General features: G+C 49.5%; 1 protein-coding gene across 4 annotated transcripts in view; it reads left to right on the top strand.

The window, feature by feature from the left end:
- Window positions 1-17,682, top strand: part of ARFIP2 (ADP ribosylation factor interacting protein 2) — a 157,915-nt gene that overhangs the window by 105,801 nt on the left and 34,432 nt on the right. For all 4 annotated transcript variants that reach the window (XR_010196544.1, XM_063950778.1, XM_063950776.1 and 1 more), the window contains 2 exons: window positions 13,419-13,640; window positions 14,999-15,156. Coding sequence is in view for 3 of the 4 variants with exons in the window: in XM_063950778.1 (XP_063806848.1) it covers window positions 13,419-13,640; window positions 14,999-15,156 (380 nt within the window). In the remaining variant the exon portion in view is untranslated. The remainder of the gene's footprint in view (window positions 1-13,418; window positions 13,641-14,998; window positions 15,157-17,682) is intronic.

The raw sequence follows: 17,682 nt of genomic DNA, 5'->3' as shown, positions 1-17,682 counted from the left end.
GTGCCTAGGGATGATTCTGGACACAGTCCAGAAAAAGGTGTTTCTCCCGGAAGAGAAAGCCAGGGAGTTATCCGAGCTAGTCAGGAACCTCCTAAAAACAGTGCATCATTGCACAAGGGTCCTGGTAAAAATGGTGGCTTCCTACGAAGCAATTCCATTCGGCAGATTTCACGCAAGAACTTTTCAGTGGGATCTGCTGGACAAATGGTCCGGATCGCATCTTCAGATGCATCAGCGGATAACCCTATATCCAAGGACAAGGGTGTCTCTCCTGTGGTGGTTATAGAGTGCTCATCTTCTAGAGGGCCGCAGATTCGGCATTCAGGATTGGATGCTGGTGACCACGGAGCCCAGCCCGAGAGGCTGGGGAGCAGTCACACAAGGAAAAAATTTCCAGGGAGTGTGATCAAGTCTGGAGACTTTTCTCCACATAAATATACTGGAGCTAAGGGTAAATTTATAATGCTCTAAGCTTAGCAAGACCTCTGCTTCAAGGTCAGCCGGTATTGATCCAGTGGGAAAAACATCACGGCAGTCGCCCACGTAAACAGACAGGGCGACACAAGAAGCAGGAGGGCAATGGCAAAAACTGCAAGGACTTTTCGCTGGGCGGAAAATCATGTGATAGCACTGTCAGCAGTGTTTCATCCCGGGAATGGAAACTGGGAAGCAGACTTCCTCAGCAGGCACGACCTCCACCCGGGAGAGTGGAAACTTCATCGGGAAGTTTTTTCCACATGATTGTAAACCGTTGGGAAATACCAAAGGTGGACATGATGGCGTCCCGTCTGAACAAAAAACAGGACAGGTATTGCGCCAGGTCAAGAGACCCTCAGGCAATAGCTGTGGACGTTCTGGTAACACCGTGGGTGTACCAGTCGGTGTATGTGTTCCCTCCTCTGCTTCTCATACCTAAGGTGCTGAGAATTATAAGACGTAGAGGAGTAAGAACTATACTCATGGCTCCGGATTGGCCAAGAAGGACTTGGTACCCGGAACTTCAAGAGATGCTTACAGAGGTCTTATGGCCTCTGCCGCTAAGAAGGGACTTGCTTCAGCAAGTACCATGTCTGTTCCAAGACTTACCGCAGCTGCGTTTGTCGGCATGGCGGTGGAAAGCCGGATCCTAAGGGAAAAAGGCATTCCGGAAGAGGTCATTCCTACCCTGGTCAAAGCCAGAAAGGAGGTGACCGCACAACATTATCACCACATGTGGCGAAAATATGTTGCGTGGTGTGAGGCCAGGAAGACCCCACAAAGAAATTTCAACTCGGTCGTTTCCTGCATTTCCTGCAAACAGGAGTGTCTATGGGCCTCAAATTGGGGTCCATTAAGGTTCAAATTTCGGCCCTATCGATTTTCTTCCAGAAAGAATTGGCTTCAGTTCCTGAAGTCCAGAAGTTTGTCAAGGGAGTATTGCATATACAACCCCCTTTTGTGCCTCCAGTGGCACTGTGGGATCTCAACGTAGTTCTGGGATTCCTCAAATCACATTGGTTTAAAACCAGTCAAATCTGTGGATTTGAAGCATCTCACATGAAAAGTGACCATACTCTTGGCCCTGGTCTGGACCAGGCGAGTGTCAAATTGGTGGTTTTTTCTCAAAAAAGCCCATATCTGTTTGTCCATTCGGACAGGGCAGAGCTGCGGACTCGTCCCCAGTTCTCTCCCTAAGGTGGTGTCAGTGTTTCACCTGAACCAGCTTATTGTGGTGCCTTGCACCTACTAGGGACTTGGAGGACTCCAAGTTGCTAGATGTTGTCAGGGCCCTGAAAATATGTTCCAGGACGGCTGGAGTCAGGAAAACTGACTTGCTGTTATCCTGTATGCACCCAACAAACTGGGTGCTCTTGCTTCTAAGCAGACTATTGCTAGTTGGATGTGTAATACAATTCAGCTTGCACATTCTGTGGCAGGCCTGCCACAGCCAAAATATGTAAATGCCCATTCCACAAGGAAGGTGGGCTCATCTTGGGCGGCTGCCCGAGGGGTCTCGGCTTTACAACTTTGCCGAGCAGCTACTTGGTCAGGGGCAAACACGTTTGCTAAATTCTACAAATTTGATACCCTGGCTAAGGAGGACCTGGAGTTCTCTCATTCGGTGCTGCAGAGTCATCCGCACTCTCCCGCCCGTTTGGGAGCTTTGGTATAATCCCCATGGTCCTTTCAGGAACCCCAGCATCCACTAGGACGATAGAGAAAATAAGAATTTACTTACCGATAATTCTATTTCTCGGAGTCCGTAGTGGATGCTGGGCGCCCATCCCAAGTGCGGATTATCTGCAATACTTGTACATAGTTACAAAAATCGGGTTATTATTGTTGTGAGCCATCTTTTCAGAGGCTCCGCTGTTATCATACTGTTAACTGGGTTTAGATCACAAGTTGTACGGTGTGATTGGTGTGGCTGGTATGAGCCTTACCCGGGATTCAAAATTCCTCCCTTATTGTGTACGCTCGTCCGGGCACAGTACCTAACTGGCTTGGAGGAGGGTCATAGGGGGAGGAGCCAGTGCACACCACCTGATCGGAAAGCTTTACTTTTGTGCCCTGTCTCGTCTCCTGCGGAGCCGCTATTCCCCATGGTCCTTTCAGGAACCCCAGCATCCACTACGGACTCCGAGAAATAGAATTATCGGTAAGTAAATTCTTATTTTTTGTGTCCTCTCTTCTGGACGTGATCTATTTCACCCAGGGTAATCCTACGTAGTGCGTCCAACGCGGCTGCCTGGAGACCTTTCATGGGTGAAATATATAACCCGTGGGAGTTATTACCCAAAATATCTGCAGCTACCCTGCCCTGTGCTTATTGTGTGCTCTAGGATTTGTTCTAGATCATTTCTGCATGTTTTACAGCTTGCTGGAACTCTGATGCCTTTCTTCAATGTAACGCGTGTTGATGTATGTAAACCTAGGGGGAGAAAAGTGTTATATAAATAATATGATTATGGAAGATGTTCCCAGCTGATGCACATTCCTGTTCATTTACTGACACCAAGCCAAATTCCTGCATTGTGTCAGTAAGAAGGGCAGAGATTTACTGGGAATAGACACAAATGGCAGTGAATCATCCACGACGTGGTGAGTATAAATTGATGATTGCCAGGATAGATACCAGTACAGGCAGAGCTAGATGCTGGTACATAATAGCAATGTACTATCGGGTACCTCTGTGTGTAACGGCGTCTGATAAAGACTGATTGTAAAATAAATGTGTACAGCTATGCTACGCTGAGTCCTTTTCTTTAGTTCTGTACATGTCAGATCGGTGAGGCTTTGTGTTCCCGGCGGTGACCTCAGTGGGCCAGTGGTGGGTACTGAGAGGTGTAAGCTCGGAGGTTCTAGTAGTTCTTGTGCATTGTGCAGGAAATAGGGGAACTGGAGCTTGATGCTTGCAGACTAGCAACCAATGCTGGATGGTGTGGTACACAGAGGGGCAACCAATGCTGGATGGTGTGGTACACAGAGAGGCAACCAATGCTGGATGTTGTGGTACACAGAGGGGCAACCAATGCTGGATGGTGTGGTACACAGAGGGGCAACCAATGCTGGATGGTGTGGTACACAGAGGGGCAACCAATGCTGGATGTTGTGGTACACAGAGGGGCAACCAATGCTGGATGGTGTGGTACACAGAGGGGCAACCAATGCTGGATGGTGTGGTACACAGAGGGGCAACCAATGCTGGATGGTGTGGTACACAGAGGGGCAACCAATGCTGGATGGTGTGGTACACAGAGGGGCAACCAATGCTGGATGGTGTGGTACACAGAGGGGCAACCAATGCTGGATGGTGTGGTACACAGAGGGGCAACCAATGCTGGATGGTGTGGTACACAGAGGGGCAACCAATGCTGGATGGTGTGGTACACAGAGGGGCAACCAATGCTGGATGGTGTGGTACACAGAGGGGCAACCAATGCTGGATGGTGTGGTACACAGAGGGGCAACCAATGCTGGATGGTGTGGTACACAGAGGGGCAACCAATGCTGGAGGGTGTGGTACACAGAGGGGCAACCAATGCTGGATGGTGTGGTACACAGAGGGGCAACCAATGCTGGATGGTGTGGTACACAGAGGGGCAACCAATGCTGGATGGTGTGGTACACAGAGGGGCAACCAATGCTGGATGGTGTGGTACACAGAGGGGCAACCAATGCTGGATGGTGTGGTACACAGAGGGGCAACCAATGCTGGATGGTGTGGTACACAGAGGGGCAACCAATGCTGGATGGTGTGGTACACAGAGGGGCAACCAATGCTGGATGGTGTGGTACACAGAGGGGTACTAGGGATTTGCGGAACACCCAGGACAGATGTGCGAGTCTTACCCACCGGTGGTCTTCTTCAGGGTCCCCCGCTGCGCCAGATGAGCAGGTCACGCCCCTCGGCCTGGGTTTTCCAGTACTGACACCTGTGGATCTCTGACGACTACGATTCTGAGGGTACTAGATGAGACCTAGGAATGATGGTACAAGTTATGGAACTGGATCTGATGGCGCAGGATTATCAGACTGGAGCTAATGGCACAGGATTATTGGACTGGAGCCGATGGCGCAGGATTATTGGACTGGAGCTAATGGCACAGGATTATTGGACTGGAGCTGATGGCGCAGGATTATCAGACTGGAGCTAATGGCACAGGATTATTGGACTGGAGCCGATGGCGCAGGATTATTGGACTGGAGCCGATGGCGCAGGATAATCAGACTGGAGCTAATGGCACAGGATTATTGGACTGGAGCCGATGGCGCAGGATTATTGGACTGGAGCCGATGGCGCAGGATTATCAGACTGGAGCTAATGGCACAGGATTATTGGACTGGAGCCGATGGCGCAGGATTATTGGACTGGAGCCGATGGCGCAGGATTATCAGACTGGAGCTAATGGCACAGGATTATTGGACTGGAGCCGATGGCGCAGGATTATTGGACTGGAGCCGATGGCGCAGGATTATCAGACTGGAGCTAATGGCACAGGATTATTGGACTGGAGCCGATGGCGCAGGATTATTGGACTGGAGCTGATGGCGCAGGATTATCAGACTGGAGCTAATGGCGCAGGATCATCGGACTGGAGCTAATGGCGCAGGATTATAGGACTGGAGCTAATGGCGCAGGATTATCAGACTGGAGCTAATGGTGCAGGATTATAGGACTGGAGCCGATGGCGCAGGATTATTGGACTGGAGCCGATGGCGCAGGATTATCAGACTGGAGCTAATGGCGCAGGATTATAGGACTGGAGCCGATGGCGCAGGATTATCAGACTGGAGCTAATGGCACAGGATTATTGGACTGGAGCCGATGGCGCAGGATTATCAGACTGGAACCGATGGCGCAGGATTATAGGACTGGGATTGGTGGTATTTAGGTTTCTGGCTGTTGGGATCCCGGCGCCGGAATCCCAACACCCGGCATACCGACACCTTTTCTCCTCTTGGGGGTCCACGCCCCCCCTGGAGGTAGAATAGATAGCGTGGTGCGCCACCGTGCTCGCAGCGTGGCGAGCGCAGCGAGCCCACAAGAGGCTCATTTGCGCTCGCCCAGCTGTCGGTATGCCGGCGGTCGGGATTCCGGCGCCGGTATGCTGGCCGCCGGCATACCATACTACACCTGATTGGAACCGATGGTCTTTGGTATTGGACTTCGAACTAAAGGTACGTGGTATCAACTGGAACCGATGATGCTTCTGATATCGGGCTGGAACCGATGATGACACCGTGCTGAGCTGGAAACAATAGGTGTCACTTGAGTCAGGCTGGAACTGAAAGGAATACAGACTGTAGACAAACTACTGGTAACAGAAGTCTGGAGCCCAGGACGTAGCTCTGAAGCAACATTGTTCAAGGCACTTGCTGCCTGTCTGTGCTTATATCCCCCCTGGAGCGTGGTGATTGGAGGGTTGGGTCAGATGACCACTGCTAGGCCAGGGATTGGTAAAACAGAGAACAACAGCAGATTGGTGTGCTGAGTCAGGTGATCCCTGCAGGGTCTGTGGTTGGGGAATCATTGGTCAGTTGATCACAAGTGTCATGGCGCAGCCCATGTCTGTGTTTTGGAGGGAACTCTGGCGTGGAGGAAGTAGGCCCGAATGCTGGGGAAGTGGGGAGTGAGCAGAACACTGTGGAGAGCTGGTATTAGCACGCCATGCTGGGTTCTCTGTGCATGGACAGACTTCACTGCTGAAACCAGAACTCTGCAGATTACTCACACAGGTGGCTAATCAGAAGACTCAGCAGCCAGCGACACAGACTGCAGCTTGTAAACTGAGCGTCAGAAGATTCAGCAGCCAGCGACACAGACTGCAGCTTGTAATCTGAGCGTCAGGAGATTCAGCAGCCAGCGACACAGACTGCAGCTTGTAATCTGAGCGTCAGGAGATTCAGCAGCCAGCGACACACAGACTGCAGCTTGTAAACTGAGCGTCAGAAGATTCAGCAGCCAGTGACACAGACTGCAGCATGTAAACTGAGCGTCAGAAGATTCAGCAGCCAGCGACACAGACTGCAGCTTGTAATCTGAGCGTCAGGAGATTCAGCAGCCAGCGACACACAGACTGCAGCTTGTAAACTGAGCGTCAGAAGATTCAGCAGCCAGTGACACAGACTGCAGCATGTAAACTGAGCGTCAGAAGATTCAGCAGCCAGCGACACAGACTGCAGCTTGTAATCTGAGCGTCAGGAGATTCAGCAGCCAGCGACACACAGACTGCAGCTTGTAAACTGAGCGTCAGAAGATTCAGCAGCCAGCGACACAGACTGCAGCTTGTAAACTGAGTGTCAGAAGATTCAGCAGCCAGCGACACAGACTGCAGCTTGTAAACTGAGCGTCAGGAGATTCAGCAGCCAGCGACACAGACTGCAGCTTGTAATCTGAGCGTCAGAAGATTCAGCAGCCAGCGACACACAGACTGCAGCTTGTAAACTGAGCGTCAGGAGATTCAGCAGCCAGCGACACAGACTGCAGCTTGTAAACTGAGTGTCAGGAGATTCAGCAGCCAGCGACACAGACTGCAGCTTGTAAACTGAGTGTCAGGAGATTCAGCAGCCAGCGACACAGACTGCAGCTTGTAAACTGAGCGTCAGGAGATTCAGCAGCCAGCGACACACAGACTGCAGCTTGTAAACTGAGTGTCAGAAGATTCAGCAGCCAGCGACACAGACTGCAGCTTGTAAACTGAGCGTCAGAAGATTCAGCAGCCAGCGACACAGACTGCAGCTTGTAAACTGAGCGTCAGGAGATTCAGCAGCCAGCGACACACAGACTGCAGCTTGTAAACTGAGCGTCAGAAGATTCAGCAGCCAGCGACACAGACTGCAGCTTGTAAACTGAGCGTCAGGAGATTCAGCAGCCAGCGACACACAGACTGCAGCTTGTAAACTGAGTGTCAGAAGATTCAGCAGTCAGCGACACAGACTGCAGCTTGTAAACTGAGCGTCAGGAGATTCAGCAGCCAGCGACACACAGACTGCAGCTTGTAAACTGAGCGTCAGGAGATTCAGCAGCCAGCGACACACAGACTGCAGCTTGTAAACTGAGTGTCAGAAGATTCAGCAGTCAGCGACACAGACTGCAGCTTGTAAACTGAGCGTCAGGAGATTCAGCAGCCAGCGACACACAGACTGCAGCTTGTAAACTGAGCGTCAGAAGATTCAGCAGCCAGCGACACACAGACTGCAGCTTGTAAACTGAGCGTCAGAAGATTCAGCAGCCAGCGACACAGACTGCAGCTTGTAAACTGAGCGTCAGAAGATTCAGCAGCCAGCGACACAGACTGCAGCTTGTAAACTGAGTGTCAGGAGATTCAGCAGCCAGCGACACAGACTGCAGCTTGTAAACTGAGTGTCAGGAGATTCAGCAGCCAGCGACACAGACTGCAGCTTGTAAACTGAGTGTCAGGAGATTCAGCAGCCAGCGACACACAGACTGCAGCTTGTAAACTGAGCGTCAGGAGATTCAGCAGCCAGCGACACACAGACTGCAGCTTGTAAACTGAGCGTCAGAAGATTCAGCAGCCAGCGACACAGACTGCAGCTTGTAAACTGAGTGTCAGAAGATTCAGCAGCCAGCGACACAGACTGCAGCTTGTAATCTGAGCAGACCTGTCAGACAATGGATCCAGGTAGGACTGACGGCAGAGGTAAATCACAAGACAAGAGAGATTACTGGCAGTACATACTGTATATCTGAATAAGCCTGGGTGTAGATAATCTCTGTTTTGTAAAGAATTATCTGTAGATTGTCTTGACTAGACTATATTCACACCCATTGCTGCTGGTGCTGGATACCCTCTCACTATATGTACCCTAGACCTAGGTTCTTATTATCAAAGGGTACAATACCAAGTTACAGATGTGACCGCGCTGGTCATTGCTGCAATACGCGCGCACACACGGCAGCAGCAACTACACACGCCTGGGTGCAAATAGTCGCACCCGCAATCACAAAATGCATTTCCTATGGATCGCAGGTGCAGCTATTCACACAAACGTAGGCGGGCACGCTAGTCGCGGCATTCCTGTCGCACCCGTAAATAGTCGTGGCAGCGATCAGCGTGGACTTATCTGTAGCAATAAGCAAATAGTTTGGAAGAGGGCTTCTGAAGACTCTGTGTTCCTATATACGCTGTAGGCGGGACCAGGTAACCTTTTCCACTGACCTTTCGTGCATCAGGATTCAAAAGCTTATTAGGATTGATCGCTGCTACCACCGTACGTACCCCTACACAGTGTATCCATTATGTACAAGGCCCAACTGAGGAGAGGTCAGGTCAGGCAACAAGCCCTGAAGTCTGGTGGCTATAACTGTAGCCAAAATTGTATAATCCTGGTCAGGCAATGTGACTGGATGACAGTATGACCCCAAATCTACGGGCTTGTTTGGTTTAGAGGGAAGTGTAATGTGGGCCTCGGTTCCTGATATTTGGGCATTCCCGGTGATGGCAGGAAAGCCTCGGTTCCTGATATTGGAGCATTCCCGGTGATGGCAGGAAAGCCTCGGTTCCTGATATTGGAGCATTCCCGGTGATGGCAGGAAAGCCTCGGTTACTGATAATGGGGCATTCCCGGTGATGGCAGGAAAGCCTCGGTTCCTGATATTGGAGCATTCCCGGTGATGGCAGGAAAGCCTCGGTTCCTGATATTGGAGCATTCCCGGTGATGGCAGGAAAGCCTCGGTTACTGATAATGGGGCATTCCCGGTGATGGCAGGAAAGCCTCGGTTCCTGATATTGGAGCATTCCCGGTGATGGCAGGAAAGCCTCTGTTCCTGATATTGGAGAATTCCTGGTGATGGCAGGAAAGCCTCAGTTCCTGATATTGGAGCATTCCTGGTGATGGCAGGAAAGCCTCTGTTCCTGATATTGGAGAATTCCCGGTGATGGCAGGAAAGCCTCAGTTCCTGATATTGGGGCATTCCCGGTGATGGCAGGAAAGCCTTGGTTCCTGATATTGGAGCATTCCCGGTGATGGCAGGAAAGCCTCAGTTCCTGATATTGGGTCGTTCCCGGTGATGGCAGGAAAGCCTCTGTTCCTGATATTGGAGCATTCCCGGTGATGGCAGGAAAGCCTTGGTTCCTGATATTGGAGCATTCCCGGTATTGGCAGGAAAGTCACAGTTGCTGCTGATGATGATAATATTATTATTATTATCCTTTATTTATATGTCGCTACAAGGGATCCACGGCGCCCACAGTACATAATCAAATAAGCAAACAAGAAAACAGCACTTACAGTTCAAGACAATATAGGACAGGTATAGAAAACCAGGGTTCAGGTGCCACCAAAGGGAGTATGAAGTTTAAGAGTGTAAGTAAGAAAAGGCACATGAGGAAGGAGGGCCCTGCTCTTGCTAGCTTACAATATAAAAGGGGTGACACAGAAGGGGCAGACAGTGAGCATAGACAGGACGGATAGGAGGAGAGTTGGCTGGGTTTGGTGAAGAAGTGGGTCTTGAGAGCCCATTTGAAGTTCTGTAGGGAGGTTGAGAGCCTGAGGGGGAGAGGTAGAGAATTCCAGAGGAAGGGAGCAGCATGTGAGAAATCTTGGAGGTAGGAGTGGGAGGAGGTGATCAGTAGGCAGGAGAGTCAGCGTGCAGTAGCAGAGCGAAGAGGACGGGTGGGAGTGTAAAGGGAGATAAGGTCAGAGATGTAAATGGGAGAGTGGGTGAGGGCTTTGTAAGTGAGTGTGAGAAAGCTTGAATTGGATTCTGAATGGGAAGGGGAGCCAGTGAAGGTCCTGCAAGATAGGGGAATGCGGATATTGGAGCATTCCCGTTTTTGGCAGGAAAGCCTCGGTTCCTGACATTGGGGCATTCCCGGTGATGGGGAAAAAAGTCTCTGTTCCTGATATTGGGAAGTTCCCAGTTGATGAGAGAAAAGCCTTGGTTCTTTTTTTAGTCAACAAATGTTTATTGTATTAGACAATAATAAAGCAAAACATACAATCAAAATCACAGAAATAAAATCACATTTGTACCACTCAGACTAAAGCACAACAATCAAATAAAGGGGGAAGACAAGGGGGACATACAAAGACCAACAAAGGTCTAACTAATGGGCCCTACACACTCAGTGATGCTCGTAATTTGGACGATGATCGATCATAATTTGGACGATGATCATAATATAGCCCGCACACATCGGCAAGTGTGTAGGGCCCATTACTCATGACAAAGGTCATGGACTAACTCATGAATCCGGATCTGAGCTAAGGGATTGCAAATCATAGAGGTCCGTAGGGTCACTGTATATAGTAGACTGTCCCTGCTTTTCCCAATATTCGCTCCATTTAATCCACTTCATATTTATTGAAGAGGCTGGTGAGGAATACTTGCAATTAGCTGTATCAAACAGAAAGTGTTTGTGGTTTTTATTTACAATGAGCCGTATATTAGGCAACAAAGTCGATTTCCACAGCTGCGCAATAGCAGCTTTAGTGGAAATTAAAATGTGTCTTAGAAGATATTCATCTCCGCCTGAGAGCTGCTGTGGGAAATAATGAAATAATGTCACTACAGGGTCCACAGGGACAATCACCATCACCAAGGGAAAATTCCTCAGACCAGAGCGGCTGCAACAGCGGGCATGTCCAAAAATATCCCCAACACAACCACAATTTCTCCAACAGTAAAGTGATGTGGTAGGCCATGTCCTGTGCTGCCGCTCTGGTGTGACGTACGCCCTCTGGCACAATTTATGAAACATCTCCGAATAGCTCAAACATTTGGGCATTTTAAAACATGTAAAAGCCTTGGTTCTTCATAGTGGGAAGGTACCAGGTGATGGGAGGTAAGCCTTGTTTCTTCATAGTAGGAAGGTACCAGGTGATAGGAGGAAAGCCTCGGTTCTTCATAGTAGGAAGGTACCAGGCGATGGGGGGAAAGCCTCGGTTCTTCATATTGGGAAGTTCCCAGGTGATGGGAGGAAAGCCTCGGTTCTTCATAGTGGGAAGTTCCCAGGTGATGGGAGGAAAGCCTCGGTTCTTCATAGTGGGAAGTTCCAAGGTGATGGGAGGAAAGCCTCGGTTCTTCATAGTGGACAGTTCCCAGGTGATGGGAGGAAAGCCTCGGTTCTTCATAGTGGGAAGTTCCCAGGTGATGGGAGCAAAGCCTCAGTTCTTCATAGTGGGAAGTTTCCAGGTTATGGGAGGAAAGCCTTGTTTCTTCATAGTGCGAAGGTACCGGGTGATGGGAGGAAAGCCTCGGTTCTTCATAGTGGGAAGGTACCAGGTGATGGGAGGAAAGCCTTGGTCCTTCATAGTGGGAAGGTACCAGGTGACGGGAGGAAAGCCTCGGTTCTTCATAGTGGGAAGTTCCCAGGTGATGGGAGGAAAGCCTCGGTTCTTCATAGTGGGAAGGTACCAGGTGATGGCAGGAAAGCCTCGGTTCTTCATATTGAGAAGGTACCAGGTGATGGGAGGGAAGCCTCACATGGCAGTTACAAAATGCTTATCTGGTTAGGCTGATAGTCCTTATGTTTAGCTTAGTATGACACAATATTGCCTCAGTAATAACACAGTAGCTGTCTTTCAAAATCAGTATATGTCTTCCCAGTATTGCAATTTGTCTGTGACGCATTCATACCTCTGTATCAATTTCTATCTTACTCACTCCATCTTTCTTTCTACTTCCTCATCCACTTTCCACTGTTTGTGTCTTTTCTCTGTGTAAGCTGCCACTCTCCTCTGTTTCATTTATCATTCCATGTTCCCAGCTCTCATCTCTTTACTGAGATCCTCTCCAGCCCTTGTCTTCTCCCTCTGACCCTACCTCACCCCTCGCATTGTCCCATCTGGTACCTCTCCATCTCTCACTTTCACCCACTGGCCCCTTTCCACCCCTCAGCTTTCCATCATATCAGTCCCCACCCCTTGCCTTCTCCCTCTGACCCTACCTCACCCCTCACATTCTCCCATCTGATACCGCTCCATCTCTCACTTTCTCCCTCTGACCCCTTTCCACCCCTCAGCTTTCCATCATTCAATCCCCACCCCTTGCTTTCTCCCCCTGACCCCTCCCCACCCCTCGCCTTCTCCATCTGATCCCTCTCTATCTCTCGCTTTCTGTTTCTGACCCCTCACCTTCTCCATCTGAACCCTCTTCTTCTCCCTCTGACCCCACCCTTCACCTTCTCCAACTGATCCCTCTCCATCTCGCGCTGTCTATCTCTGACCTCTCTAAACCCCTCACCTTCTCCCTCTGACCCCTCCCCACCCCTTGCCTTCTCCTTCTAAACCCTCTCCACCAGGCACCTTCTCCCTCTGATCCCTCTCCATCCATCGCCTTCTCCCTCTTCTCCTGTCTCCACCCCTCACCTTCTCCCTCTTCTACCCTCTGCACCCTTCGCTTTCTCACTCTGGCCCCTCTCCATCTCTTCCCTTCTTGCCCTGATCCCTCTTCACCCCCTCCCTTCTCCCTCTGATCCCTCTCCAACTCTCACTGACTCTCCCTCCAACTCTCGTTCTGACCCTAATCTTTTTTATGCTCTGACACCTGTCACCTTCTTGCTTTGACCCCTCTCTAACCCACTCCAACTCTTGCCATCTCACCATGATTCCTCTCCACACCCCGTTTCCTCCCTCTGACCCCTTTGCACCCATTGCCTTCTCACCCTAAACCATCTCCACCTCTCACCCTGACTCACCTCCACTCCTTGTCTTCTTACTCTGACCTCTCCACCTCTCGCTCTGACCCCTCTTCATCTCTCGCTCTGACCTTTCTTCCCCTCTTGCTCTGACCCCACTCCCTTATTTTCTTGCTTTGACCACTTGCTGTCTCTCACCCTGACTCCTCTCCTTCTTTTTCAGACCCCTCTCCGCCTCTTGCCCTGACCCTTCTCTGTTGTCATCTCTGCTAATTGTCTTTGTTGTGTTCCTGGCCTATTACTGACCTCTTAGTCTTGTTCTCGTCCATGTAGTGCACAAAACAGTTAATCTCTGAGCGCTTTGGCCGAGGATCTCGTACGGTGGATTTGGAGCTGGAGACTCAGATTGAACTTCTGAGAGACACCAAAAGGAAATATGAAGGAGTCCTGCAGCTAGCGCGTGCTCTGACTGCTCACTTCTATAGTCTGGTTCAGACACAGAGGGCGCTGGGAGACGCGTTCTCAGACCTGAGCCAGAAGTCGCCAGAATTACAGGTGTGTGGTATAGTTGTATTCTCAAGCAATGTGAATTTACATTTCATGTGTTCCTCCCCTAGGTCTCTCCTCATTTGGTGGCAAAGTAATGTTTGTTGAAGTGGTAGCTGTGTCTGCCCTTGCAGAGATCGCTAAATATCCCACAATAACCATTTCCAGCATACACATCTACCATGGTGGCCTTCCAAACACTGCTTCCATCCAGACATCCTCCAGACCTAACCGCACTATTACACCCACAGCCATTTCCATGTCACATAGCCTTCAGAAATACAGTCATGTCCTCCTTTTTTGACAAAAAATCATCTTTGTCACATAAAAATGCTTCTTGGACACACGAGGCTACGGTGCTAAGTAATGTGATATACAACACTTGTATAGTGTGTGTGACTAAATCTGTATACGGAGCAGAACAGAACTTGTATAGTGTTTGTGTGTGACTGAGTCTGTATATGGAGCAGAACAGAACTTGTATAGTGTGTATGACTGAGTCTGTATACAGAACAGAACTTGTAAAGTGTGTGACTGAGTCTGTATAACTGAGTCTGTATACGGAGCAGAACAGAACTTGTATACTGTGTGTGACTAAGTCTGTATATGGAGCAGAACAGAACTTGTATACTGTGTGTGACTAAGTCTGTATACGGAGCAGAACAGAACTTGTATAGTGTTTGTGTGTGACTGAGTCTGTATATGGAGCAGAACAGAACTTGTACAGTGTGTATGACTGAGTCTGTATATGGAACAGAACTTGTATAGTGTGTGTGTGACTGAGTCTGTATACGGAGCAGAACAGAAATTGTATACTGTGTGTGACTGAGTCTGTATACGGAGCAGAACAGAACTTGTATAGTATGTGTGACGGAGTCTATATACGGCGCAGAACAGAACTAGTATAGTGTGTGTGACTATGACTGTGTATGGAGCAGAACAGACTGTGTATAGTGTGTGTGACTGGGTCTGTATACGGAACAGAACTTGCATAGTGTGTGTGACGGAGTCTGTATACAGAGCAGAACAGAAGTATAGTGTGTGTGCGACTGAGTCTGTATATACAGCAGAACAGAACTTGTATAGTGTGTGTGACTGAGTCTGTATATACAGCAGAACAGAACCTGTACTGGATAAAAGCTGCGGCTGCCATCTTGTTGCACTACGTGTGCATACTTAGAGACTCAGTTATACATGTGTCATATATCACATGACTCAGCACACTTTCCTGCTGCATCCTAGTAGCATTGCATTGCGATTACGACACATTTTCATAGAATCTTCCCGGACCTGACCCCCGTCTGCGGTGAGGGGTCTCTGTTTATGTGGCCAATTCTCCAGCAGTAATACCTTTCCTCACATTACAGGAAGAATTTGGGTACAATGCGGAGACCCAGAAGCTGCTATGTAAGAACGGGGAAACTCTCCTGGGAGCCGTGAACTTCTTTGTGTCCAGTATCAATACTCTGATTAATAAGACGATGGAGGACACTCTAATGACTGTGAAACAGTACGAGACAGCCAGGTATCCATACTATTATACTGTGCGGCCGTGCAGGGTGCAACGTCCCCTGTATCCCTAGTGACACTATGCTGCGATCACCAGTCTTATATGTGGAGCCCGTCAGTGATGCCCCATCCGCACCTTCTGTGTATCACCCAGCAGCATAGCTCCTCAGATCCTGGAGATAAGTCATCTAGAGCGAGGGAAGGGGACTGTGAGGCACCAGTACAGCAATCCTGGGAGGTGGCATATTATGGAAATGTTCTCTATGTGGCTCCGAAAGACCAGACACTAATGATGTCATGACATAACATGATGACTCATGTAGCATGCGGGATCCAGGGCAGAGGGTGTGTGATAACGGGTGCGCTGTAATGCAGAGCAGCCTCCGCTCCCAACTGAGACTTTACCCAAAACAACTTAAATACAGCAAGAGAAAGATGAGGTTACTACTAGTTCTCCTCTTCATTTTTATTATATTATACCTGGCGTAGGGAGATGAGGTTAGTGCGGGAGATGTAGGGTAGGGAGATGAGGTTAGTGCGGGAGATGTGGGGTAGGGAGATGAGGTTAGTGCGGGAGATGTAGGGTAGGGAGATGAGGTTAGTGCGGGAGATGTGGGGTAGGGAGATGAGGTTAGTGCGGGAGATGTAGGGTAGGGAGATGAGGTTAGTGCGGGAGATGTAGGGTAGGGAGATGAGGTTAGTGCGGGAGATGTGGGGGTGGGGTAGGGAGATGAGGTTAGTGTTGTAGATGTGGGGTAGTGAGATGAGGTTAGTGCGGGAGATGTGGGGTAGGGAGATGAGGTTAGTGCTGTAGATGTGGGGTAGGGAGATGAGGTTAGTGCGGAAGATGTGGGGTAGGGAGATGAGGTTAGTGCGGGAGATGTGGGCTAGGGAGATGAGGTTAGTGTGGTAGATGTGGGGTAGGGAGATGAGGTTAGTGCGGGAGATGTGGGATAGGGAGATGAGGTTAGTGCGGGAGATGTAGGGTAGGGAGATGAGGTTAGTGCGGTAGATGTGGGGTAGGGAGATGAGGTTAGTGCGGAAGATGTGGGGTAGGGAGATGAGGTTAGTGCGGTAGATGTGGGGTAGGGAGATGAGGTTAGTGCTGGAGATGAGGTTAGTGTGGTAGATGTGGGGTAGGGAAATGAGGTTAGTGTGGTAGATGTGGGGTATGGAAATGAGGTTAGTGTGGTAGATGTGGGGAAGGGAGATGAGGTTAGTGCGGGAGATGTGGGGTAGTGAGATGAGGTTAATGTGGTAGATGTGGGGTAGGGAGATGAGGTTATTGTGGTAGATGTGGGGTAGGGAGATGAGGTTAGTGTGGTAGATGTGGGGTAGGGAGATGAGGTTAGTGCGGGAGATGTGGGGTAGGGAGATGAGGTTAGTGTGGTAGATGTGGGGTAGGGAGATGAGGTTAGTGCGGGAGATGTAGGGTAGGGAGATGAGGTTAGTGCGGTAGATGTGGTATAGAGAGGTGTGGGGTAGGGAGATGAGGTTAGTGCGCGAGATATGGGGTAGGGAGATGAGGTTAGTGTGGTAGATGTGGGGTAGGGAGATGAGGTTAGTGCGGTAGATGTGGTATAGAGAGGTGTGGGGTACGGAGATGAGGTTAGTGTGGTAGATGTGGGGTAGGGAGATGAGGTTAGTGTGGTAGATGTGGGGGTAGGGAGATGAGGTTAGTGTGGGAGATGTGGGGTAGGGAGATGAGGTTAGTGTGGTAGATGTGGGGTAGGGAGATGAGGTTAGTGTGGGAGATGTGGGGTAGGGATGTGAGGTTAGTGCGGGAGATGTAGGGTAGGGAGATGAGGTTAGTGCAGTAGATCTGGTATAGAGAGGTGTGGGGTACGGAGATGAGGTTAGTGCGGTAGATGTGGTGTAGGGAGATGAGGTTAGTGTGGTAGATGTGCAAAATCATGCACTTGGGTCTCAAAAACCCAAAGGCTAAATATAGTATCAAGGGTACTATAATGGAAACTACTGAGGAGGAAAGAGATTTAGGAGTCACTATTTCAAGTGACTTAAAGGCAGGAAAGCAATGCAACACAGAAAGGCAAGTCAGATGCTTGGTTGCATAGGGAGAGGAGTCAGTAGCAGGAAAAGAGAAGTAATAATGCCACTGTATAGGTCATTGGTGCGGCCTCATCTGGAATACTGTGTCCAGTTCTGGAGACCATATCTCCAGAAGGATATAAATACATTAGAGAGTGTACAAAGAAGGGCAACTAAAATGGTGCATGGCCTACATCACAAAACTTACCCAGAAAGGCTAAAATATCTTAACATGTATAGTATGGAGGAGAGAAGGGAAAGTGGAGACATGATGGAAACTTTCAAATATACCAAAGGTTTTAACAAAGTTCAGGAGGGAAACATTTTTCAAAGGAAGAGAAGTATTAGAACTCGAGGACATACACTGAAACTGGAGGGAGGCAGGTTCAGGGGAAATTTAAGGAAAAATTATTTCACAGAAAGGGTAGTGGATAAGTGGAATAGCCTCCCATCAGAGTTGGTAGAGGCTGAGACTGTGGAGCAGTTTAAACAT

Source organism: Pseudophryne corroboree, chromosome 2 (assembly GCF_028390025.1).
Source record: "Pseudophryne corroboree isolate aPseCor3 chromosome 2, aPseCor3.hap2, whole genome shotgun sequence".
NCBI classification, from domain to species: domain Eukaryota; kingdom Metazoa; phylum Chordata; class Amphibia; order Anura; family Myobatrachidae; genus Pseudophryne; species Pseudophryne corroboree.
The sequence above is the reverse complement of the archived record's forward strand: the minus strand, read 5'-3'. Positions and strand labels throughout refer to the sequence as shown.